Source organism: Ranitomeya imitator, chromosome 1 (assembly GCF_032444005.1).
Source record: "Ranitomeya imitator isolate aRanImi1 chromosome 1, aRanImi1.pri, whole genome shotgun sequence".
Classification (NCBI taxonomy): domain Eukaryota; kingdom Metazoa; phylum Chordata; class Amphibia; order Anura; family Dendrobatidae; genus Ranitomeya; species Ranitomeya imitator.
The window spans coordinates 299,231,055-299,256,172 of record NC_091282.1 but is presented as its reverse complement, the minus strand read 5'-3'; the positions used below and the strand labels follow the sequence as shown (position 1 = coordinate 299,256,172).

Genomic DNA, 25,118 nt, shown 5'->3' with positions numbered 1-25,118 from the left:
GATTTTGTACTGCCGTCTGACTGCACCCAAAATGCAGGAGGTTTTAAAGTACGGTAAATATTATATTGATATTGCCATTTATGGATAATATATATTATGCAAATCACTCACTTGTCAAGCTCATGCAAATATTGAATGGAGGAGATGAAAACAGAATAAAATCTTGCCCTTTATTAGTGCATCATAAAAAGAAGCTGATGCGTTTCAGGCAGTACTGCCGTTAGTCATAGCATTAGTCATAGCATAAGCTGATGAAATCCTAGTATTTACATGTTAATATATATTACTAGATGGTGGCCCGATTCTAACGCATCGGGTATTCTAGAATATGTATGTAGTTTATTTATGAAGTTTTCAGAATAATGCAATTTATACACAGGATTCGGCCGGCCGGGCGCGACCAATTAGCGAAGCATGGTTCAAATTCCGTGCCAATTCACGGGTGGACTGCGACTGTCGCTGATTGTTCGCCGCCGGGCATGACCAATCAGTGAAGCCAGGGCCGGCTCCAGGTTTTTGAGGGCCCCGGGCAAAAGAGTCTCAGTGGGCCCCCCTCTTTAACACATACCACGATTCATGATGCATAGATACAGCAGAGAAATATAGCACAGCCAAGTAGCGTATAACACAGCCCACGTTGTATATAACCCAGCCCACGTAGTATATAACACAGCCACGTAGTATATAACACAGCCCACATAGTATATAACACAGCCACGTAGTATATAAAACAACCCACGCAGTATATAACACAGCCACGTAGTATATTGCCCAGCGCCGTAGTATATAGCACAGCCACATAGTATATAGCAGAGCCCACATAGTAAATAGCACAGCCCACGTAGTATATAGCACAGCCATGTAGTAAATAGCACAGCCCACGTAGTAAAAAGCACAGCCCACGTAGTATATAGCACAGCCACGTAGTATATAGCACAGCCACATAGTATATAACACAGCCCACATAGTATATAGTACAGCCACATAGTATATAGCACAGCCACATAGTGTATAGCACAGCCACGTAGTATATAGCACAGCCACATAGTATATAGTACAGCCACATAGTATATAGCACAGGCCACGTAGTAAATAGCACAGACACATAGTATATTGCCCAGTCACGTAGTATATTGCCCAGCCACGCAGTATATTGCCCAGCGATGTAGTATATTGCCCAGCCATGTAGTATATTGCCCAGCCACGTAGTATATTGCCCAGCAACGTAGTATATTGCCCAGCCACATAGCATATTGCCCAGCCACGTAGTATATTGCCCAGTCACATAGTATATTGCCCAGAGACGTAGTTTATTGCCCAGCGATGTAGTATATTGCCCAGCCACGTACTATATTGCCCAGCCACGTAGTATATTGCCCAGCCACATAGTATATTGCCCAGCCACGTAGTATATTGCTCAGCCATGTAGTATATAGCACAGATATGTAGTATATAACACAGCCCACACAGTATCTAACACAGCCCACGTAGTATATAGCAATATGGGCACCATATCTCTGTTTAAAAAACAATTTAAACAAAAAATAGTTATATACTCACCTTCTGTCGGCCCCCGGATACAGCCAAGGCGTTTACTGATGCTCCTCGCGATGCTCTGGTCCCAAGAGTGCATTGCGGTCTCGCGAGATGATGATGTACCGGTCTCGCGAGACCGCTACGTCATCATCTCGCGAGACCGCAATGCATGGATCGGTCACCGGAGCGTCGCGAGGAGCGGGAAAGGTCTGGGCTGGATCTGGAAGGTGAGTGTATAATGATGTTTTATTTTTTTAATTATTTTTAACATTAGATCCTATGCCAATGTTGATGATTGGTCGCGCCAACTAGGCCCGAGCAATCAGAGAAGCGAAATTTAAATCCCACGGCAATGTCGCTGATTGGTCGCGCTGGCTGGGCGCGATCAATCAGCGAAGCGGAATTTAAATCCCAGGGCAATGTCGCTGATTGGTCTCTATGACTGGGTGCGAGCAATCAGCGAAGTGAGATTTAAATCCCACGGCAATGTTGCTGATTCGTCGCGCCGGCTGGGGGCGACCAATCAGCGAAGCGGGATTTAAATCCCGCTGCAATGTCGCTGATTGGTTGCGCCGGCTGAGCACGAGCAATCAGCGAAGCGTGATTTAAATCCCGCTAAACGACTTTCAGTTTATCGGTATATGAGTAATTGTCTACTTGAGCATATACGGAGCAATGCAACCTCATTCCACTGAGCACTCTGATATTTTCTAAACACTTCAGGAAAAAGTGCAACCAAAAACATATTTCCCATGATACAATTTTCACCTATAGAAGTTTTCTTTTCTTTTTACATCATTTGACAGGATATCTTTACCATTGGAAATTGTTATGGTCCATGCATTTCTACTACAGTGGGTACGGAAAGTATTCAGACCCCTTTAAATGTTTCACTCTTTGTTTCATTGCAGCCATTTGGTAAATTAAAAAAAGTTCATTTTTTCACATTAAAGTACACTCTGCACCCATCTTGACTGAAAAAAGCAGAAATGTAGTAATTTTTGCAAATTTGTTAGAAAAGAAAAACTGAAATATCACACGTCATAATTATTCAGACCCTTTGCTCAGTCACTCATTTAAGTCACAAGCTGTCCATTTCCTTTTAATCCTCCTTGAGATGGTTCTACTCTTTCATTGGAGGCCAGCTGTGTTTAATTAAACTGATAGGACTTGATTTGGAAAGGCACACACCTGTCTATATAAGACCTCACAGCTAACAGTGCATGTCAGACCAAATGAGAATCATGAGGTCAAAGGAACTGGCCAATGAGCTCAGAGACAGAACTGAGTACCCACTACCCCTTGTACACAACCATTACCAAGTTACCATTCAGTAAAGACTGTGTTTTAGAATTGAAGTCTTCTTTATTGAACACTGAAATCTATGGTCCTGGCAGACCAACACCATCGGCTACAGGTGGCCTGCATGGGTGTAAGGCCCTCACAGCACAAACACCCAGCCAGGACCTACTCTTTCATGTAGCATGCTGGGACGTGACAGAAGAAGACGTGTGCCTCACCCGTGGCTAATGCCCAATGCATAATACAGTTGTAAGGTGTAAGGTGACCGGGCGAGTTAGTCATGGATGAGCTGCGGCTTCTGCTTGCTCTGGTACCCTACAGGAAAATGCTGTCCCAGTCCCGGTGTGCTGTTAGGTGTGGGGTGCATTACACTCACTTGTGGGTCATAGGCCTCCGCTGACTCAAGGTTCCTATCTTTAGGAACTGCCGCACACAATCCAGGGGACACCAAGTACATTTCACGAGTCAAACTTATACTGAACAATTCACAGTCATTACCGAGGAGCATGTGGAATAGGGCACAACAGGTTACAGTCTTTCCCTCTGGTACCTGACATAACTTCAGCACTAGCACTCATTCCCGATAGAGCATCCCTTTTCCTACTGTCTCTACTACCTCTAATGATCCCTCTCCACCGATGGCAGTGCACCTGGATTACATCATCCTCCACCGTTGTGGGTCCATGTCCAATTTTCCCTGCAGGCCTACATGTACGATGTGCCCTATGGCTCCTGTGGCAATCTCGAGGTCCTGGCACTGATGAATGGATCCGCATCGAGGAGTTGTATGGCAATACACTGCCCTGCGTTATAGAACCATGTTGGCCCTAGCAGCCCACTGCACTTGAACTCAACAAAGAACTTGCCAGACCTTCCACTGCTCCAAACCATCCATAACCAGGAAGTACCTCTCCTTTTATTAACCCTATTCCCCTCCTATCTGTGGGCCTGTACCCAACATTAACTATTTCTTATCTATTTGCAATATAATATATTATATTACTAGTAACTCTTGATTCGTTTTATTTATAAACGCTTATCTTTATACATTTTCATGGGGTTTTAGCATTTGGCCCACTATTCTAGACATTGCTATGCCATATTACAAAGGGGTTTTACAAATACACATTAAATACATAAAGCACGTAACACTGTTCACACTACACATAAGCATACGGTTGTTGTCTTTAGTGTAGGGACCGGGTAACACAATCCAGATCCTCACACAACAATAGAAAGGATGAAGACGACAACAAGCAATTAGACTGATATAGATAGATAGACAGACAGACAGACAGATAGATAGATAGATAGATAGATAGATAGATAGATACTGTAGATAGATAAATAAATCAGCACTTGTTAAAAAACAAGAGTGTTATTAAAATGCACTATGCATAAAAATATCTGTCCATACCGCATCCTAAATAAGCCTCCTATGGTATATGAACTCCACACTCTCTACTATTATCAGCTGTAATTGCTGATAATAAAAGATTATACTCACCTAATCCAGGCTGCCCGTCCAATGTCTTCCTCTTCCATGAAGTACAGCAGTGGGCAACAACGGCCGAGGCACAGGTGGAGAGAGGGGTGAGCGGTGTCAGTGATTGACACTGCTCCCCTGTGTGCCTGTACCTTGGCCACCACTGTATGATCGAAGGCATTCAGGCAAGAGGTAGATCCCTACCCTGCCTATCCTTGTCTCACCCATGGCAGCGTTATAGCAACAGGATAGAAATTTCATATGTAAAAAAAAATTACAAACAGAACAAAAGTATGTAAGATTATTTAGCGGTAACATTAGTCCAATGTCCATAGTCAACATTGTAAAGATATATAAGTGACACATCCTTACAGTGGAAGCATATATCAGATAACGGATTCATATACAGTACATTGTGTTGCAAATTATTATACAAATTAGATTTAAGTGTCATAAAGATGTATTTTTTTGTTTTTCCAATAAACTTATGGATGGTATTGTGTATCATGGATCTTTGGATCAGTAAAAACAGTCTCACACACCTGTGATAATTAGTTTTCCAGGTGAGACCAATTAAAGGAAAACTACTTAAGGACATTCTACATTATTAAGAAGGCCACAGGTTTCAAGCAATAGGGGAAAGAAAAAGTATCCTTCTGCTTCCAAAAAGCAACACATAGCGTAATGTCTTGGACAAGATACAAAAACACTACCGTAGATATTTCACGAAAAATTAAGCTTGCTATTCAAACTACAATGATGAAGGCATAAGGAGAATGGCTTCTGCAAGAAAAATTCATCAGATTAAGAGAGCACCTAAAGGTGTAGGATACTCCAGAGGCTTGCAGTTGTGTATAAACTGTCACCCCTAAAAGGTGATGACAAGCATAAACAGTTGCAGTGGACCTAGATATACATGAAGGCTAATTTTAAAACAGTCTTCTTTACTGATGTGTGCTGTGCTGTGCAATGCAACTCTGGGTGGTCCAGATGGATGGAGTAGTGGATTGTTGGTGGATAGCCACCATGTCCCAAAAAGTCTGCAGTGTCAAAAAAGAGGTAACAAAGTCATGTTTTGGACCAGAATCATGGGGAGAGAGCTCTTAGGCCGCTTTAGGGTCTCTGAAGGTGTGAAAATGTCCTCAGCAAAGTATACAGAGTTTGACTGACCACTTTCTTTCATAATACAAAAAGAAGAACCATGCCATCCGTAGCAAAATCATCTTCATGCATGACAATTAGTGATGAGCAAGTATACTCGCTGCTCGGGTGGTCTCTGAGTATTTTGGCATGCTCAGAGATTTAGTTTTCGTCGCCGCAGCTGCATGATTTGCGACTGCTAGACAGGCTGAGTACATGTGGGAATTCCCTAACAAACAGACAACCCACACATGCATTCAGGTTGTCTAGCAGTCACAAATCATGCAGCTGTGGCGACGAAAACTAGATCTCCGAGCATGCCGAAATACTCGGAGACCACGCAAGCATGCTCGGGAAAACCAGAGCAACGAGTATACTAGCTCATCACTAATGACAATACACCGTCTCATGCTGCAGAGAATACCTCTGAATCATTGGCTGCTATGGGCATAAAAGGAGATAAACTCATGGTGTGGCCACCATCTTCACCTGACCTCAACCCTATTGAGAACCCTTGGAGTATACTCAAGCAAAAGATCTATGGCGGTGGGAGGCAGTTCACATCAAAACAGCAGCTCTGGGAGACTATTCTTGACATCAAGCAGAAACTATCCAAAAGTTCAATGGATGCAAGAATTGTGAAGGTGAAATCAATGAAGGAGTCCTATGTTAAAATGTAAATTGGCCTGTTGACCTGCTGCAAATTCAACAAATGACCAATTTCAGTGCCTTTCCAACGTAAAAAATGGTTGAAACTATTGTACATAATAATTTGGAACTGTGCATTTTGGTGTTTTTTTAGTTTTGAAAAAATTACTGTTCTCATTATATTTAGACACACACAGACTGCATTAATAACAGATAAGTGACCACATTTAAAGGGAATTTGGCTGCAGGTTTTTGCTATATATTCTGACAACAGCACAAGTTAGGGGTATAGACCTTACTTGCTGTGATGCATCCCTTAATTTACTGGGTGTAGTAGTTATGATAAAGTCACAGTTTTCTAGCAGAGTTCAGTTGTTGAGCTGTGTATAACCTGCCTACACCACAGCTTTATGTGCAAATTGTATAGTAACAGAGAGATACTGATCAGTGGTGGGGCATGGTTGGTCTACTTTGCAGGTGCCAAATTGTCCTGTACCAATAATCTCCATCTGACAAAACGCTGGTTGCACTTTAAACAGTAAAACACAGCCTAGTAAGTGACACATCATTGCAATCAGGGTCTCTGCTCCTACATTATGCTGCTGTGAGATTACATAGCAAAAAACTGCTTATAGACACCTTAAAAATAGTTAACAATCAAACAAGCTCTATTTCGCCCTCAGAAAAAAAGAGATAATTAACCTGGAATATTCAATAAATATCTAACATTACTTATAAATTTGTAAAGTTATTTATGTCATTGTGTTAAGATATACAGTGGGGAAAAAAAGTATTTAGTCAGCCACCAATTGTGCAAGTTCTCACACTTAAAAAGATGAGAGAGGCCTGTCATTGACATCATAGGTAGACCATAACTATGAGAGTCAAAATTGAGAAAACAAACACAAAAAATCATCTTGTCTGATTTGGCAAGATTATGGTGGAAAATAAGCATTTGGTCAAAAGGTCATCTCAATATTTTGTTATATATCCTTTGTTGGCAATGACAGAGATCAAACGTTTTCCGTAAGTCTTCACAAGGTTGGCACTAACTGTTGGTGGTATGTTGGCCCATTCCACCATGCTGATCTCCCCTACAGCAGTGATGTTTTGGGCCTGTCGCTGGGCAACACGGACTTTCAACTCCCTCCAAAGGTTTTCCATGGGGTTGAGATCTGGAGACTGGCTAGGCCACTCCAGGACCTTCATATGCTGAAAGACTCATCCACGTTTCATCTTCAATGCCATTGCTGATGGAAGAAGGTTTGCACTCAAAATCTCACGATTCATGGCCCCATTCATTCTTTCATGTACACGGATCAGTATAATATGCAAAATAAATATTGCCAAATCAGACAAGGTGATTTTCTGGATTTGTTTTCTCAATTCTCTAACTGGGTCGTGGTGACCAGTGGGGTACCGCAGGGGTCGGTGTTGGGACCTATTCTCTTCAAGATATTTATTAATGATCTGGTAGAAGGTTTACACAGTAAAATATCGATATTTGCAGATGATACAAAACTATGTAAAGCAGTCAATACAAGAGAAGATAGAATTCTGCTACAGGTGGATCTGGATAAGTTGGAAACTTGGGCCGAGAGCTGACAGATGCGGTTTAACAATGATAATATCACTCCACTGCAATGCAGGTAATAGCAAGCTCCACGTAGTGGCAACAGAGTGGAGGGAGGGCTGCACACAGCAGGACCAGACATGTAATGCAGCGGCAAGGCCACCACCAGGTGGCAGCAGAATAGTCAAAACAAGCCAGGTTGATATAGGACTGTAGAGCAGTACAAAGGGAATAAGCAAACACAGAGTCAATAACAAGCCAATTGTGTCAGTACCAGTCAGGAGCAGATGTGCCAAAGACAAGAGACAAAACAACAGGTCAGGGTCCAAGCCGAGAAAAAAACAGAATCAATACACGAAAGGGAAACACAGAGGTGGAAAGGGAAGAGGGGATAAACAGACACGGGTTCAGTGAGCAAGCAGCAGGACAAATCAAGGCAAATGGGGTCAGCTACTCATGCCGAAGGCAGAAACTATAACTGACACTGCAAATAGCAAACCTGAACCCAGAATGAGGCAGAGCAAAGTTGACCCTTGACATGATCAGCCCGGGAAAAGGACAGACAGGACTCAAAACTGGATCATGACAGATAAATGTAAGGCTGTACACATGGGAAGAAGGAATCAATATCACCATTACACACTGAACGGGAAACCACTGGGTAAATCTGACATGGAGAAGGTCTTGGGGATCCTAGTTAATGATAAACTTACCTGGAGCAGCCAGTGTCAGGCAGCGGCTGCTAAGGCAAACAGGATCATGGGGTGCAATAAAAGAGGCCTGAGTACACATGATGAGAGCATTATACTGTCTCTGTACAAATCCCTGGTTAGACCACACATGGAGTACTGTGTACAGTTTTGGGCACCGGTGCTCAGGAAGGATATGATGGAATTAGAGCGAGTACAAAGGAGAGCAACAAAATTAGTAAAGGGGATGAGGGAACTACAATACCCAGAGAGATTAGCAAAATTAGGATAATATAGTCTAGAAAAAAAACGACTGCGGGGCGATCTAATAACCATGTATAAGTATATAAGGGGACAATACAAATATCTGTCCGAGGATCTGCTTATACCAAGGAAGGTGACGGTCACAAGGGGGCATTCTCTGTGTCTGGAGGAGAGAAGGTTTTTCTACCAACATGAGGAGGTGGTGATGGCGAACTCAGTCAAGGGGTTCAAGAGAGGCCTGGATGTCTTCCTGGAGCGTAACAATATTGTATCTTATAGTTATTAGGTTCTTTAGAAGGACGTAGATTTGGGGGATTTATTCTGACGGAATAAAGGCTGAACTGGATGGGCAATTGTCTTTTTTCGGCCTTGCTAACTACCGTATGTTATGTCAATTTTGACTCTCATAGTTGTGGTCCATGTATGATGTCAATTACAGGCCTCTCTCACCTTTTTAAGTGGGAGAATTTGCACAATTGGTGGCTGACTAAATACTTTTTTTTCCCCTCTGTAGATAGTTAAAAATAGGGGGAGAGGAAATGGAAAATTTTCACATTTGTGTTTATTTGGATTAGAAAAAAAAGAAAATATACATAATTAAATAAAAATAAAAAGCCATCAAGATTGAAAAAAGGAGATTAATTTGGTGTGGATGAGTGTTAAGTTTTTTCACTTGTTGGCTTTACAAATATCTAAAATACTAGCTGAAGAGCACGGCGTTGCCTGAGCATAGTAAATATCTGTAGTTAGTTATAGCACCTCACTTCTCTTATTTTCCCATCACGCCTCTCATTTTCCCAATCACATCTTTCATTTTCCCCCTCACATCTCTTATTTTCTCCCTCACACCTCTCATTTTCTCCCTCACTCCTCTCATTCCCCCCTAACACTTGTCATTTCAACCTCACATCTGTCATTTTCTGATCACTCCACTATTTTTCCTCACTCCTCTCATTTTGCACTCACACCTTTTCATTTTCACCTCACACCTCTCATTTTCACCTCATCACCTCAGTATATACATGTTTGTCACCTCCCTTATATATAGTATACATCTGTATGTCATCTCCTGTATATAGTATATACCTGTATGTCATCTCCCCTGTATATAGTATATACCTGCTGTGTGTCATCTTCCCTATATATAGTATATACCTGAATGTCATCTCCTTCTATATATAGTATATACCTGTATGTCATCTCCTCCTGTATATAGTATATACCTGTGTGTCATCTCCCCTGTATATAGCATATATCTGTGTATCATCTCCTCCAGTATATAGTATATACCTGTGTGTCATCTCCCCTGTATATAGTATATATCTGTGTGTCATCTCCTCCTGTATATAGTATATACCTGCATGTCATCTTCTATATATAGCATATACCTGTATGTCATCTCCTCCTGTATATATATGTACCTGTATGTCATCTCCTCCTCTATATAGTATATACCTGTGTGTCATCTCTCCTGTATATAGTATATATCTGTGTGTCATCTCCCCTGTATATAGTATATACCTGTGTGTCATCTCCTCCTGTATTAGACCTCGTTCACACGTTATTTGCTCAGTATTTTTACCTCAGTATTTGTAAGCTAAATTGGCAGCCTGATAAATCCCCAGCCAACAGGAAGCCCTCCCCCTGGCAGTATATATTAGCTCACACATACACATAATAGACAGGTCATGTGACTGACAGCTGCCGTATTTCCTATATGGTACATTTGTTGTAGTTTGTCTGCTTATTAATCAGATTTTCATTTTTGAAGGATAATACCAGACTTGTGTGTGTTTTAGGGCGAGTTTCGTTTGTCAAGTTGTGTGTGTTGAGTTGCGTTTGGCGACATGCATGTAGCGACTTTTGTGAGATGAGTTTTGTGTGGCAACATGCGTGTAGCAACTTTTTGTGTGTCGAGTTGCATGTGACAGGTTAGTGTAGCAAGTTGTGTGCAGCAAGTTGTGTGCAGCAAGTGTTGCGCATGGCGAGTTTTGCGCGTGGCGAGTTTTATGTGTGGTGCCTTTTGAGTATGTGCAAGTTTTGTGTGAGGCAACTTTTGCATGTGTTGCAACTTTTGTGCATGTGGCAATTTTTCCGTGTGTGCAAGTTTTGCGTGTGGCGAGTTTTCCATGAGGTGAGTTTTGCACTTGTGGCGAGTTTTGCAAGAGCCTAGTTTTTGCATGTGGAGAGTTCTGCGCGTGGCGAGTTTTGAGTGGCGACTTTTGTGTTTCGACTTTTATGTGGCGAGGTTGGTGTATTTGTGGTGAAATGTGTGCTGAGGGTAATATGTGTTCAAGCACGTGGTAGTGTGTGGCGCATTTTGTGTGTGTTCATATCCCCGTGTGTGGTGAGTATCCCATGTCGGGGCCCCACCTTAGCAACTGTACGGTATATACTCTTTGGCGCCATCGCTCTCATTCTTTAAGTCCCCCTTGTTCACATCTGGCAGCTGTCAATTTGCCTCCTACACTTTTCCTTTCATTTTTTTCCCATTATGTAGATAGGGGCAAAATTGTTTGGTGAATTGGAAAGCACGGGGTTAAAATTTCACCTCACAACATAGCCTATGACGCTCTCAGGGTCCAGACGTGTGACTGTGCAAAATTTTGTGGCTGTAGCTGCGACGCCTCCAAAACTTTTCCTTTCACTTTTTTCCCCATTATGTAGATAGGGACAAAATTGTTTGGTGAATTGGAACGCGCGGGGTTAAAAGTTCGCCTCACAACATAGCCTATGACGCTCTCGGGGTCCAGACGTGTGACTGTGCAAAATTTTGTGGCTGTAGCTGCGACAGTGCAGATGCCAATCCCGGACATGCATACACACACACACACACACACATTCAGCTTTATATATTAGACTAGCTGAAGAGCCCGGCGTTGCCTGGGCATAGTAAATATCTGTGGTTAGTTATAGCAGGTCACTTCTCTTATTTTCCCATTACGCCTCTCATTTTCCCAATCACATCTTTAATTTTCCCCCTCACATCTCTCATTTTCTCCCTCACACCTCTCATTTTCTCCCTCACTCCTCTCATTCCCGCCTAACACTTGTCATTTCGACCTCACATCTGTCATTTTCCGATCACTACACTATTTTCCCTCACTCCTCTCATTTTGCACTCACAGCTTTTCATTTTCACCTCACACCTCTCATTTTCACCTCAGTATACACATGTTTGTCATCTCCCTTATATATAGTATACACCTGTATGTCATCTCCTGTATATAGTATATACCTGTATGTCATCTCCCCTTTATATACTGTAGTATATACCTGCTGTGTGTTATCTCCCCTGTATATAGTATATACCTGTATGTCATCTCCTCCTATATATAGTATATACCTGTATGTCATCTCCTCCTATATATAGTATATACCTGTATGTCATCTCCTCCTATATATAGTATATACCTGTATGTCATCTCCTTCTATATATAGTATATACCTGTATGTCATCTCCTCCTGTATATAGTATATACCTGTGTGTCATCTCCCCTGTATATAGTATATATCTGTGTGTCATCTCCTCCTGTATATAGTATATACCTGTATGTCATCTTCTATATATAGCATATACCTGTATGTCATCTCCTCCTGTATATAGTATATACCTGTAGGTAATCTGCTCCTGTATATAGTATATACCTGTGTGTCATCTCCTCCTGTATATAGTATATACCTGTATGTCATCTCCTCCTGTATATAGTATGTACCTGTATGTCATCTCCTCCTTTATATAGTATATACCTGTGTGTCATCTCTCCTGTATATAGTATATATCTGTGTGTCATCTCCCCTGTATATAGTATATACCTGTGTGATCTCCTGTATTAGACCTCGTTAACACGTTATTTGCTCAGTATTTTTACCTCAGTATTTGTAAGATAAATTGGCAGCCTGATAAATCCCTAGCCAACAGGAAGCCCTCCCCCTGGCAGTATATATTAGCTCACACATACACATAATAGACAGGTCATGTGACTGACAGCTGCCGTATTTCCTATATGGTACATTTGTTGCTCTTGTAGTTTGTCTGCTTATTAATCAGAATTTTATTTTTGAAGGCTAATACCAGACTTGAATGTGTTTTAGGGCGAGTTTCGTTTGTCAAGTTCTGTGTGTTGAGTTGTGTGTGGCGACATGCATGTAGCGACTTTTGTGAGATGAGTTTTGTGGGCAACATGCGTGTAGCAACTTTTTGTGTGTCGAGTTGCATGTGACAGCTTAGTGTAGCAAGTTGTGTGCAGCAAGTTTTGCGCATGGCGAGTTTTGCGCGTGGTGAGTTTTATGTCTGGTGCCTTTTGAGTATGTGCAAGTTTTGTGTGAGGCAACTTTTGGATGTGTTGCAAATTTTGTGCATATGGCAATTTTTCCGCATGTGCAAGTTTTGCGTGTGGCGAGTTTTCCATGAGGTGAGTTTTGCGTGAGCCTATTTTTTGCATGTGGTGAGTTTTGCGCGTGGTGAGTTTTGAGCGGCGACTTTTGTGTTTCGACTTTTATGTGGCGAGGTTGGCGTATGTGTGGTGAAATGTGTGCTGAGGGTGATATGTGTTCAAGCACGTGGTAGTGTGTGGCGCATTTTGTGTGTGTGTTCATATCCCCATGTGGTGAGTATCCCATGTCGGGGTCCTACCTTAGCAACTGTACGGTATATACTCTTTGGCGCCATCGCTCTCACTCTTTAAGTCCCACTTGTTCACATCTGGCAGCTGTCAATTTGCCTCCAACACTTTTCCTTTCACTTTTCCCCATTATGTAGATAGGGGAAAAATAGTTTGGTGAATTGGAAAGCGCGGAGTTAAAATTTCACCTCACAACATAGCCTATGACGCTCTCAGGGTCCAGACGTGTGACTGTGCAAAATTTTGTTTCTGTAGCTGTGACGCCTCCAACACTTTTCCTTTCACTTTTTTCCCCATTATGTAGATAGGGGCAAAATTGTTTGGTGAATTGGAAAGCGCGGGGTTAAAATTTCACCTCACAACGTAGCCTATGACGCTCTCAGGGTCCAGACGTGTGGCTGTGCAAAATTTTGTTTCTGTAGCTGCGACGCCTCCAACACTTTTCCTTTCACTTTTTTCCCCATTATGTAGATAGAAGCAAAATAGTTTGGTGAATTGGAAAGCGCGGGGTTAAAATTTCACCTCACAACGCAGCCTATGACGCTCTCAGGGTCCAGATGTGTGACTGTGCAAAATTTTGTTGCTGTAGCTGCGACGCCTCCAACACTTTTCCTTTCACTTTTTTCCCCATTATGTAGATAGGGGCAAAATTGTTTGGTGAATTGGAACGCGCGGGGTTAAAATTTCACCTCACAACATAGCCTATGACGCTCTAGGGGTCCAGACGTGTGACTGTGCAAAATTTTGTGGCTGTAGCTGCGACGGTGCAGATGCCAATCCCGGACATACACACATACACACACACACACACATTCAGCTTTATATAGTAGACTAGCTGAAGAGCCCGGCGTTGCCTGGGCATAGTAAATATCTGTGGTTAGTTATAGCACCTCACTTGTCTTATTTTCCCATCACGCCTCTCATTTTCCCAATCACATCTTTCATTTTCCCCCTCACACCTCTCATTTTCTCCCTCACACCTCTCATTTTCTCCCTCACTCCTCTCATTCCCCCCTAACACTTGTCATTTCAACCTCACATCTGTCATTTTCTGATCACTCCACTATTTTTCCTCACTCCTCTCATTTTGCACTCACACCTTTTCATTTTCACCTCACACCTCTCATTTTCACCTCATCACCTCAGTATATACATGTTTGTCATCTCCCTTATATATAGTATACATCTGTATGTCATCTCCTGTATATAGTATATACCTGTATGTCATCTCCCCTGTATATAGTATATACCTGCTGTGTGTCATCTCCCCTATATATAGTATATACCTGAATGTCATCTCCTTCTATATATAGTATATACCTGTATGTCATCTCCTCCTGTATATAGTATATACCTGTAGGTCATCTGCTCCTGCATATAGTATATACCTGTGTGTCATCTCCTCCTGTATATAGTATATACCTGTATGTCATCTCCTCCTGTATATATATGTACCTGTATGTCATCTCCTCCTCTATATAGTATATACCTGTGTGTCATCTCTCCTGTATATATATATATCTGTGTGTCATCTCCCCTGTATATAGTATATACCTGTGTGTCATCTCCTCCTGTATTAGACCTCGTTCACACGTTATTTGCTCAGTATTTTTACCTCAGTATTTGTAAGCGAAATTGGCAGCCTGATAAATCCCCAGCCAACAGGAAGCCCTCCCCCTGGCAGTATATATTAGCTCACACATACACATAATAGACAGGTCATGTGACTGACAGCTGCCGTTTTTCCTATATGGTACATTTGTTGTAATTTGTCTGCTTATTAATCAGATTTTTAATTTTGAAGGATAATACCAGACTTGTGTGTGCTTTAGGGCGAGTTTCGTTTGTCAAGTTGTGTGTGTTGAGTTGCGTGTGGCGACATGCATGTAGCGACTTTTGTGAGATGAGTTGTGTGGCGACATGCGTGTAGCAACTTTTTGTGTGTCGAGTTGCATGTGACAGGTTAGTGTAGCAAGTTGTGTGCAGCAAGTTTTGCGCATGGCGAGTTTTGCGAGTGGCGAGTTTTATGTGTGGTGCCTTTTGAGTATGTGAAAGTTTTGTGTGAGGCAACTTTTGCATGTGTTGCAACTTTTGTGCATGTGGCAATTTTTCCGCGTGTGCAAGTTTTGCGTGTGGCGAGTTTTCCATGAGGTGAGTTTTGCACTTGTGGCGAGTTTTGCAAGAGCCTAGTTTTTGCATGTGGCGAGTTCTGCGCGTGGCGAGTTTTGAGTGGCGACTTTTGTGTTTCGACTTTTATGTGGCGAGGTTGGTGTATTTGTGGTGAAATGTGTGCTGAGGGTAATATGTGTTTAAGCATGTGGTAGTGTGTGGCGCATTTTGTGTGTGTGTTTATATCCCCGTGTGTGGTGAGTATCCCATGTCGGGGCCCCACCTTAGCAACTGTACGGTATATACTCTTTGGCGCCATCGCTCTCATTCTTTAAGTCTGCCTTGTTCACATCTGGCAGCTGTCAATTTGCCTCCTACACTTTTCCTTTCATTTTTTCGCATTATGTAGATAGGAGCAAAATTGTTTGGTGAATTGGAAAGTGCGGGGTTAAAATTTCACCTCACAACATAGCCTATGACGCTCTCGGGGTCCAGACGTGCGACTGTGCAAAATTTTGTGGCTGTAGCTGCGACGCCTCCAACACTTTTCCTTTCACTTTTTTCCCCATTATGTAGATAGGGGCAAAATTGTTTGGTGAATTGGAACGCGCGGGGTTAAAATTTCGCCTTACAACATAGCCTATGACGCCCTCGGGGTCCAGACGTGTGACTGTGCAAAATTTTGTGGCTGTAGCTGCGACGGTGCAGATGCCAATCCCGGACATACACACATACACACACACATTCAGCTTTATATAGTAGACTAGCTGAAGAGCCCGGCGTTGCCTGGGCATAGTAAATATCTGTGGTTAGTTATATCACCTCACTTGTCTTATTTTCCCATCACGCCTCTCATTTTCCCAATCACATCTTTCATTTTCCCCCTCACACCTCTCATTTTCTCCCTCACACCTCTCATTTTCTCCCTCACTCCTCTCATTCCCCCCTAACACTTGTCATTTCAACCTCACATCTGTCATTTTCTGATCACTCCACTATTTTTCCTCACTCCTCTCATTTTGCACTCACACCTTTTCATTTTCACCTCACACCTCTCATTTTCACCTCATCACCTCAGTATATACATGTTTGTCATCTCCCTTATATATAGTATACATCTGTATGTCATCTCCTGTATATAGTATATACCTGTATGTCATCTCCCCTGTATATAGTATATACCTGCTGTGTGTCATCTCCCCTATATATAGTATATACCTGAATGTCATCTCCTTCTATATATAGTATATACCTGTATGTCATCTCCTCCTGTATATAGTATATACCTGTAGGTCATCTGCTCCTGCATATAGTATATACCTGTGTGTCATCTCCTCCTGTATATAGTATATACCTGTATGTCATCTCCTCCTGTATATATATGTACCTGTATGTCATCTCCTCCTCTATATAGTATATACCTGTGTGTCATCTCTCCTGTATATATATATATCTGTGTGTCATCTCCCCTGTATATAGTATATACCTGTGTGTCATCTCCTCCTGTATTAGACCTCGTTCACACGTTATTTGCTCAGTATTTTTACCTCAGTATTTGTAAGCGAAATTGGCAGCCTGATAAATCCCCAGCCAACAGGAAGCCCTCCCCCTGGCAGTATATATTAGCTCACACATACACATAATAGACAGGTCATGTGACTGACAGCTGCCGTTTTTCCTATATGGTACATTTGTTGTAATTTGTCTGCTTATTAATCAGATTTTTAATTTTGAAGGATAATACCAGACTTGTGTGTGCTTTAGGGCGAGTTTCGTTTGTCAAGTTGTGTGTGTTGAGTTGCGTGTGGCGACATGCATGTAGCGACTTTTGTGAGATGAGTTGTGTGGCGACATGCGTGTAGCAACTTTTTGTGTGTCGAGTTGCATGTGACAGGTTAGTGTAGCAAGTTGTGTGCAGCAAGTTTTGCGCATGGCGAGTTTTGCGAGTGGCGAGTTTTATGTGTGGTGCCTTTTGAGTATGTGAAAGTTTTGTGTGAGGCAACTTTTGCATGTGTTGCAACTTTTGTGCATGTGGCAATTTTTCCGCGTGTGCAAGTTTTGCGTGTGGCGAGTTTTCCATGAGATGAGTTTTGCACTTGTGGCGAGTTTTGCAAGAGCCTAGTTTTTGCATGTGGCGAGTTCTGCGCGTGGCGAGTTTTGAGTGGCGACTTTTGTGTTTCGACTTTTATGTGGCGAGGTTGGTGTATTTGTGGTGAAATGTGTGCTGAGGGTAATATGTGTTCAAGCATGTGGTAGTGTGTGGCGCATTTTGTGTGTGTGTTTATATCCCCGTGTGTGGTGAGTATCCCATGTCGGGGCCCCACCTTAGCAACTGTACGGTATATACTCTTTGGCGCCATTGCTCTCATTCTTTAAGTCCCCCTTGTTCACATCTGGCAGCTGTCAATTTGCCTCCTACACTTTTCCTTTCATTTTTTCGCATTATGTAGATAGGAGCAAAATTGTTTGGTGAATTGGAAAGTGCGGGGTTAAAATTTCACCTCACAACATAGCCTATGACGCTCTCGGGGTCCAGACGTGCGACTGTGCAAAATTTTGTGGCTGTAGCTGCGACGCCTCCAACACTTTTCCTTTCACTTTTTTCCCCATTATGTAGATAGGGGCAAAATTGTTTGGTGAATTGGAACGCGCGGGGTTAAAATTTCGCCTTACAACATAGCCTATGACGCCCTCGGGGTCCAGACGTGTGACTGTGCAAAATTTTGTGGCTGTAGCTGCGACGGTGCAGATGCCAATCCCGGACATACACACATACACACATACACACACACATTCAGCTTTATATAGTAGACTAGCTGAAGAGCCCGGCGTTGCCTGGGCATAGTAAATATCTGTGGTTAGTTATATCACCTCACTTGTCTTATTTTCCCATCACGCCTCTCATTTTCCCAATCACATCTTTCATTTTCCCCCTCACACCTCTCATTTTCTCCCTCACACCTCTCATTTTCTCCCTCACTCCTCTCATTCCCCCCTAACACTTGTCATTTCAACCTCACATCTGTCATTTTCTGATCACTCCACTATTTTTCCTCACTCCTCTCATTTTGCACTCACACCTTTTCATTTTCACCTCACACCTCTCATTTTCACCTCATCACCTCAGTATATACATGTTTGTCATCTCCCTTATATATAGTATACATCTGTATGTCATCTCCTGTATATAGTATATACCTGTATGTCATCTCCCCTGTATATAGTATATACCTGCTGTGTGTCATCTCCCCTATATATAGTATATACCTGAATGTCATCTCCTTCTATATATAGTATATACCTGTATGTCATCTCCTCCTGTATATAGTATATACCTGTATGTCATCTCCTCCTGTATATATATGTACCTGTATGTCATCTCCTCCTCTATATAGTATATACCTGTGTGTCATCTCTCCTGTATATATATATATATCTGTGTGTCATCTCCCCTGTATATAGCATATACCTGTGTGTCATCTCCTCCTGTATTAGACCTCGTTCACACGTTATTTGCTCAGTATTTTTACCTCAGTATTTGTAAGCGAAATTGGCAGCCTGATAAATCCCCAGCCAACAGGAAGCCCTCCCCCTGGCAGTATATATTAGCTCACACATACACATAATAGACAGGTCATGTGACTGACAGCTGCCGTTTTTTTCCTATATGGTACATTTGTTGTAATTTGTCTGCTTATTAATCAGATTTTTAATTTTGAAGGATAATACCAGACTTGTGTGTGCTTTAGGGCGAGTTTCGTTTGTCAAGTTGTGTGTGTTGAGTTGCGTGTGGCGACATGCATGTAGCGACTTTTGTGAGATGAGTTTTGTGTGGCGACATGCGTGTAGCAACTTTTTGTGTGTCGAGTTGCATGTGACAGGTTAGTGTAGCAAGTTGTGTGCAGCAAGTTTTGCGCATGGCGAGTTTTGCGCGTGGCGAGTTTTATGTGTGGTGCCTTTTGAGTATGTGAAAGTTTTGTGTGAGGCAACTTTTGCATGTGTTGCAACTTTTGTGCATGTGGCAATTTTTCCGCGTGTGCAAGTTTTGCGTGTGGCGAGTTTTCCATGAGGTGAGTTTTGCACTTGTGGCGAGTTTTGCAAGAGCCTAGTTTTTGCATGTGGCGAGTTCTGCGCGTGGCGAGTTTTGAGTGGCGACTTTTGTGTTTCGACTTTTATGTGGCGAGGTTGGTGTATTTGTGGTGAAATGTGTGCTGAGGGTAATATGTGTTCAAGCATCTGGTAGTGTGTGGCGCATTTTGTGTGTGTGTTTATATCCCCGTGTGTGGTGAGTATCCCATGTCGGGGCCCCACCTTAGCAACTGTACGGTATATACTCTTTGGCGCCATCGCTCTCATTCTTTAAGTCCCCCTTGTTCACATCTGGCAGCTGTCAATTTGCCTCCTACACTTTTCCTTTCATTTTTTCGCATTATGTAGATAGGAGCAAAATTGTTTGGTGAATTGGAAAGTGCGGGGTTAAAATTTCCCCTCACAACATAGCCTATGACGCTCTCGGGGTCCAGACGTGCGACTGTGCAAAATTTTGTGGCTGTAGCTGCGACGCCTCCAACACTTTTCCTTTCACTTTTTTCCCCATTATGTAGATAGGGGCAAAATTGTTTGGTGAATTGGAACGCGCGGGGTTAAAATTTCGCCTTACAACATAGCCTATGACACTCTCGGGGTCCAGACGTGTGACTGTGCAAAATTTTGTGGCTGTAGCTGCGACGGTGCAGATGCCAATCCCGGACATACACACACACATTCAGCTTTATATATTAGATATAAGTCCAAGTGCTGGACTGAAACGTCACTATTGTGGGGCAAATAAATTCATTGTTATTTTAGAAAGATAGATAGAGAGATAGACAGATAGAGATAATTATAATTAAATCTACGATACGATACGATACGATACACTTTATTGATCCCGTGGGAAATTATGGTATCACAGCAGCACAACTTAAATCATAAAAATCATAAAGGAATTACATAGTTGACATGACCGTGGAGTTGACAGAAGAACATTTTACATTAGACATTAGAATAGGACATACACAACAAGTGAACTGAAATGTAGAGAAATAAGTAGACATTCACCTTGGTGGTTTAACCCTAATGTTATTATTGTACATTCCCATGGCAGTTGGCACAAACGATTTCCTATATTTTTCCTTCTTACACCTCAGAAGTATTAGCCGGTTACTGAAGGTGCTCTTCTGTCTCATGAATAGCTCATGCATCTAAAATCTATTTGATAATATTTCAATGCATGCTGAATTGTTATGATTAACCCCTTAGTGACCGAGCCAAATTTTTGAAATCTGACCAGTGTCACTTTATGTGGTAATAACTCTGCAACGCTTCAACAAATCCCAGTGATTTTGAGATTGTTTTTTCGTGACACATTATACTTTATGATAATGGTAAATTTAGTTCAACATTTTTTGTGTTTATTTATAAAAAATATAAAAAATTTGAGAAAAATGTTAAAAAATTAGCAATTTTCTAAATTTGAATGATTATCCCTTTAATCCAGATAGTCATACAACAGCAAACCATTAATAAATAACATTTCCCACATGTCGGCTTTACATCAGCACCATTTGTAAAATGTTATTTTATTTTGTTAGCATTTTAGGAGGTTTAAAAATGTAGCAGCAATTTTTCATTTTTTCAAAGAAATTTACCACATTTATTTTTTTAGGGACTTATCCATGTTTGAAGTGACTTTAGGGGTCCTATATATTGGGAAACCCCCAAACGTGATACCATTTTAAAAACAGCACCCCCTGACATATTGAAAACTGCTGTCAGGTAGTTTATTAACCCTTCAGGTGCTTTACAGGAATTAATGCAAAGTGGTATGACAGAAATGAAAATGTGTATTTTTACCACCTAAATGTTGCTAACTTCTAAACAGATTACTACAGCCGTCAGACTGTAAGGCCGCTATTTGGTCATGAATTGCCATCGCAAACATCAGGACAACAAAATCATGATCTGAGGGTACCAATTGGGATAAAGAAGAACCCCCACACTCTGTTAACCATTTATAATGATGTAGTCACTATTGACAGCAGCATCTAAGGGGTTAAACAGATTTGGACGGTGCAAACACTGATCATGGCTGATACAGCAAGTTGTCAGCTATAATGTACAACCAACAGATGCTGGATTGTCATCTGTATGGGGAGGCCATTCTCTTATATGTCAGGTCAGTTAAAAGGCGTATTGGCGGTCATTAAGGGGTTAATAAACAAAGTATCATTTTATTGGATGATAGTTGCTTACCAAGGAAGATTTTGCTTACCAAAGAAGAGGAGCTGATCACTGATAGATGGTAGCCAAACGGTAAACCATTGCCAAGACCTAGCACAATAATCAATGGAAGAATTCTCCAGTTTTTAACCTAATATATGACAAAGTGTTTTATTAAAATTTTGTAACTAAAGATTACAGAGCCATACTGACTTAGGATATATGCACACGATTTTTCAGCAAAAAAATCTACTGCAAATACTGGAGGCAGGAAAAGCACTGGGTAAATAGGTGCAATTTTGACAACTTTTTTCCCATTCGTTTGAATGTATGAAAAATATTGCAAAAGGTTGAAAGAATGGAAATGCTACAGATTAGAAACTGCTTCAAATCTGCAAAGAAAAAATAAGCAGACTATAAATGAGATTTCAGAAATCTGATTTACTTTATAAAATAGTAAAATGCTGCATTTTTTTTGCAGACAAAAATGTGGGGTGAAAGCGCAGCAAAAACTTTCATTCCATAAAAGAGATAAATGCAGCATTCGCCATGGATGAAAAACAACTGCAGCTTCTTTATTGCATCATCCAGGTCACAGGAGGTGTACAGAAAACAAAGCCTACATAAACATCCTATGACCGAGATGATGCAATAAAGGCTACATTCCCACGATGACCTTTGGTGAGTTTTTAATGTTACAGATTTTCTGCACCATTTATACACCCATTAAGTAAAAAAAAAAAAGTTACTTGCATTTTTTTAAAAATACGCAGTATAAAAACTCACCAAAAACTCATCATAGGAACACAGTCTAATTGTTTATCATCCTTAGAGAGTGCTACACTACTGCATGTCTTTCTTTGTGCTTTGTCTATGGCAGGGGTGTCAAACTGCATTCCTCGAGGGCCTCAGACCATGCGTGTTTTCAAGATTTCCTTTGCATTACACAAGGTGCTGGAATCATTCTGTGCAGGTGATTAAATTATCACCTGTGCAATACAAGGAAATCCTGAAAACATGACCTGTTTGCGGCCCTCGAGGAATGCAGTTTGACACCCCTGGTCTATGGTATGCTGAGTAGAGTTGGGTGAATTTCTTCAGGCCCCCACTAATTCAGCAAGCTATAGCGCTTGCCAAATAAGCTGCAGGGGGAACCCGGATTCCTGGGTTGCGCCGGCTGATCAGCTGATCGGCGCCACCGCAGAATGTGCCGAGCCTCTTTTTTGGGATGGCAGTGGCCCTAGATTAGTTGGGTGTAGTATTAATACACATATTGAAAACTTCCTAAGGCTAATAGTGTATGATATTGCTTGAAAGAACTTTCACATGTTGCAAACATTAAAATGAAAACACAATGCTGCTAGAAAATATGGGGATCAACACTCAATTAGCCATAATTGTATCCTTGTAAATTCTATTTTAGTGTTTTTTAACAATCAATATAAAATTGTACTAATAAGGAATCCAATATATTTAGCACATATTTTCATATATTAATACATGAAGAAAATGACAACCAATTATAAAGTGCAAGTGCAATTGATCGCAGTCAAATTGTGACTATAATAATACAATAAAGTATATGATTGATCAGTATCTAAACATTATAAAGTCACAAATGTATTTGTATGTTCTAAATGAGTCGATTCTGGGTTTAACATAACGATTATAGCATAAGAATAAAAATTCTCACCTAATTTATGCATTTCAGTGTCAAAAGAGAAATTTATTGAATGTGCAATAACATTGTATTGATGTTAATATTATTGCCATTAATACATTTTAATAATGGTTTAAATGATGAGCTATATGTTTGTGATGAAAAAAGTAGACATTCATATTTAATCTGATAAAGCATAACTTTAGGGAAGCTCTGTATGCCTGTTCCACCTTAATGACATTAGTAAAAGTATCTCAATAGCCGAGTTTTGCCAGTAAGATTTTCATTAACAATCTGCATACAGAGTATATTGATATTCAATAATTGTCTAAAACCGAGTTTACTGACTGTAAATAGACTTTAAAATTAAGTACACTTATTTTTACACTATTTTTCATAATGCATTGCTCAAAATGCATTTTACGTAATGTAATAACTAATGATATAGATGTACTCACCAGTTCTGAGAGAAGCCCAGCCATATTGTAGATGATGAGATGACCAATGTCACATTAATGAAATGTGCTGAGAACTTCACCCCAGGATTCAGAAAACATTGCAAAGGGTTATCAGTGTTTGACTTGGATTTATCAGTAGTCATCTAGAGCCAGATATATGAACCAATGACAGTATTGTACTATACAGCATTCTGTGAAATCATTGCAGCTTGCAACACTCAAGGTTATTGTAAACCTGGAGAACAGTTCAGAGCTCGCTTAGCATGCTTTGGCTGTGGCCAGTGATATGGAGGAGGGTGGAGGTGGGGAAGATCAGGACCCAGAAGTAGGTAGCTTAAAAAAGCTTAGACCCAGTAGGTAGGTAGACCCAGTAGGTAGCTTAGCCCAGAGGTAGGTAGTTAGAAGAAGGGGTGGAGGGAAAAGTGTCAGGGAGCCTAGTTTGGCTAGTACTAGGAATGCAAGGCCAGGACTACGATCACTACAGCAGGACGTTACTCCTAGCAACTACGAAAATTACGGTTGTAAGAAGGAGGGAAATAGGAGTACAGCAAAGGCCAGACAGATGTTGGTGGTAGGGGACTCTATAATTAGGCAGAGAGACAGGGTCATTTGCTGTCATGAATGCTGAACAGTGTGTTGTCTGCTGGATACTCGGGTTTGGCATACTGCATATCGGATAGACCGATTGCTGGTTGGGGGTAGGGAAAACCCAGCGGTCATGGTACACATTGGTACCAATGACAAAGTTAGACAGAGGTGGAAGGTCCTTAAAAATGATTACAGGGAACTAAAGGTACCTTCACACTGAACGATATCGCTAGCGATCCGTGACGTTGCAGCGTCCTGGCTAGCAATATCATTGAGTTTGACACGCAGCAGCGATCAGGATCCTGCAGTGCCATCGTTGGGCGGAGCAGAAAGTCCAGAACTTTATTTTGTCGCTGGACTCCCGCAGACATTGCTGAATCGGCGTGTGTGACGCCGATTCAGCGATGTCTTCACTGGTAACCAGGGTAAACATCGGGTTACTAAGCGCAGGGCCGCGCTTAGAAACCCGATGTTTACCCTGGTTACCAGTGTAAATGTAAAAAAAAACAAACACTACATACTTACATTCCGGTGTCTGTCCCCCAGCGCTGTGCTTTCCTGCACTGACTGTGAGCACCGGCTGGCCGTAAAGCACAGCAGTGACGTCACCGCTGTAATCTGCTTTACGGCTGGCTGGCGCTCACAGTCAGTGCAGGAAAGTACAGCGCCGGGGGACAGACACCGGAATGTAAGTATGTAGTGTTTGTTTTTTTTTACATTAGCACTGGTAACCAGGGTAAACATCGGGTTACTAGGCGCGGCCCTGCGCTTAGTAACCC

General features: G+C 41.5%; 1 protein-coding gene across 1 annotated transcript in view; it reads right to left on the bottom strand.

Annotated features, from left to right (window-relative positions):
* LOC138657738 (solute carrier family 2, facilitated glucose transporter member 9-like) overlaps positions 1–23,967 on the bottom strand; it is a 54,759-nt gene extending 30,792 nt beyond the window's left edge. Inside the window, exons 1-2 of the mRNA XM_069745416.1 lie at positions 23,752–23,967; positions 21,686–21,784 (exon numbers count right to left, since the gene is read on the bottom strand). Of these exons, the coding sequence (XP_069601517.1) occupies positions 21,686–21,784; positions 23,752–23,775 (123 nt within the window). The 5' untranslated portion in view covers positions 23,776–23,967. The remainder of the gene's footprint in view (positions 1–21,685; positions 21,785–23,751) is intronic.
* Between the last annotated feature and the right edge of the window lie 1,151 nt (positions 23,968–25,118).